The sequence below is a fragment of the Terrapene carolina genome, unplaced genomic scaffold (genome assembly GCF_002925995.2).
Source record: "Terrapene carolina triunguis isolate 2854851 unplaced genomic scaffold, T_m_triunguis-2.0 Scaffold675, whole genome shotgun sequence".
NCBI classification, from domain to species: Eukaryota; Metazoa; Chordata; order Testudines; family Emydidae; genus Terrapene; species Terrapene triunguis.
Genome location: NW_020665026.1, coordinates 125,986 through 126,978, shown reverse-complemented (window position 1 = coordinate 126,978; position 993 = coordinate 125,986). Strand labels below are relative to the sequence as shown.

Sequence of the window (993 nt, the reverse complement as noted above, 5' to 3'; positions counted from 1 at the left end):
CGGGTTCCTGCAGGCCCACCCTTGTTGCTCGGACACTGGCTGTGCCGTGCCCCCCAGGCTGCCGTCTCAGCCCCTCCCTGTCTGTCCCCCCCAGCAGAGAGCGAGCTGCAGAAGGTGAACGTGGTCTCGGCCTCGGTGGTGGTGGTGGGCGTCATCGCGGCCGTGCTGCTCTGCCTGCTGGTCCTGGTCGTCGTGTTCATGACCCTCTACCACCGACGGAAAACCAGGCGCATCTCCGAGAAATAGTAAGAGACGGAGCGAGGGGTGGCTCCCTGGCACACACGCCTCCCCCCCGCCCCGGAGATACACCAACCCCCCTCGCCTGGCCCCTCTGCCTCGCCTCCAGAGAGTCCCTTGACGGGATCCACAGGGCCCACGTAGAGAAGAGCTGAGCCCCTGCAGAAATCATTGCAGCAGGGAGCCTGCCCCAGTGTGAAGCTTAGTCACCGTTGCTCGCTGGGTGGTGAGCCTCAGGCCTGGGGACCTGGCTCCCGAGCTGGGCTGGGCGAGCAGCAGCAAAGAACCGGATGGGAGCCCCGGTGGGCAGCGTGGGACGGATGGTGCTGGCTACAGCTGGGTCTGCTGCAGAGAGCAGCTGGGCAAGCTTCGCCCCCCGCCCTGCCCCACAAGCTCTGCCGATTCCCCTCTATCCTGACCCTCAGCCCCCTGCTATCCCAGCCCTGGGCGCCTCCCACAGCTCTGCCAGTGCCCCTCAATCCCGACCCACAGCCCCCTGCTATGCCAGCCCTGGGTCCCCCCCCACAGCTCTGCCCCTCAATCCCAACCCACAGCCCCCTGCTATCCCAGTCCTGTGCTCCCCCCACAGCTCTGCCAATGCCCCTCAATCCCGACCCACAGCCCCCTGCTATCCCAGCCCTGGGTCCCCCCCCCAGCTCTGACCCTCAATCCCAACCCACAGCCCCCTGCTATCCCAGCCCTGGGTCGTCCCCCCCACAGCTCTGCCCCTCAATCCCAACCCACAGCCCCCTGCTA

The 993-nt window shown here is 67.2% G+C and overlaps 1 protein-coding gene across 1 annotated transcript in view; it reads left to right on the top strand.

Moving 5' to 3' along the window:
- Positions 1–993, top strand: part of NECTIN4 (nectin cell adhesion molecule 4) — a 54,714-nt gene that overhangs the window by 35,875 nt on the left and 17,846 nt on the right. The window contains exon 6 of the mRNA XM_029913492.1: positions 95–245. Coding sequence (XP_029769352.1) covers positions 95–245 — 151 coding nt within the window. The remainder of the gene's footprint in view (positions 1–94; positions 246–993) is intronic.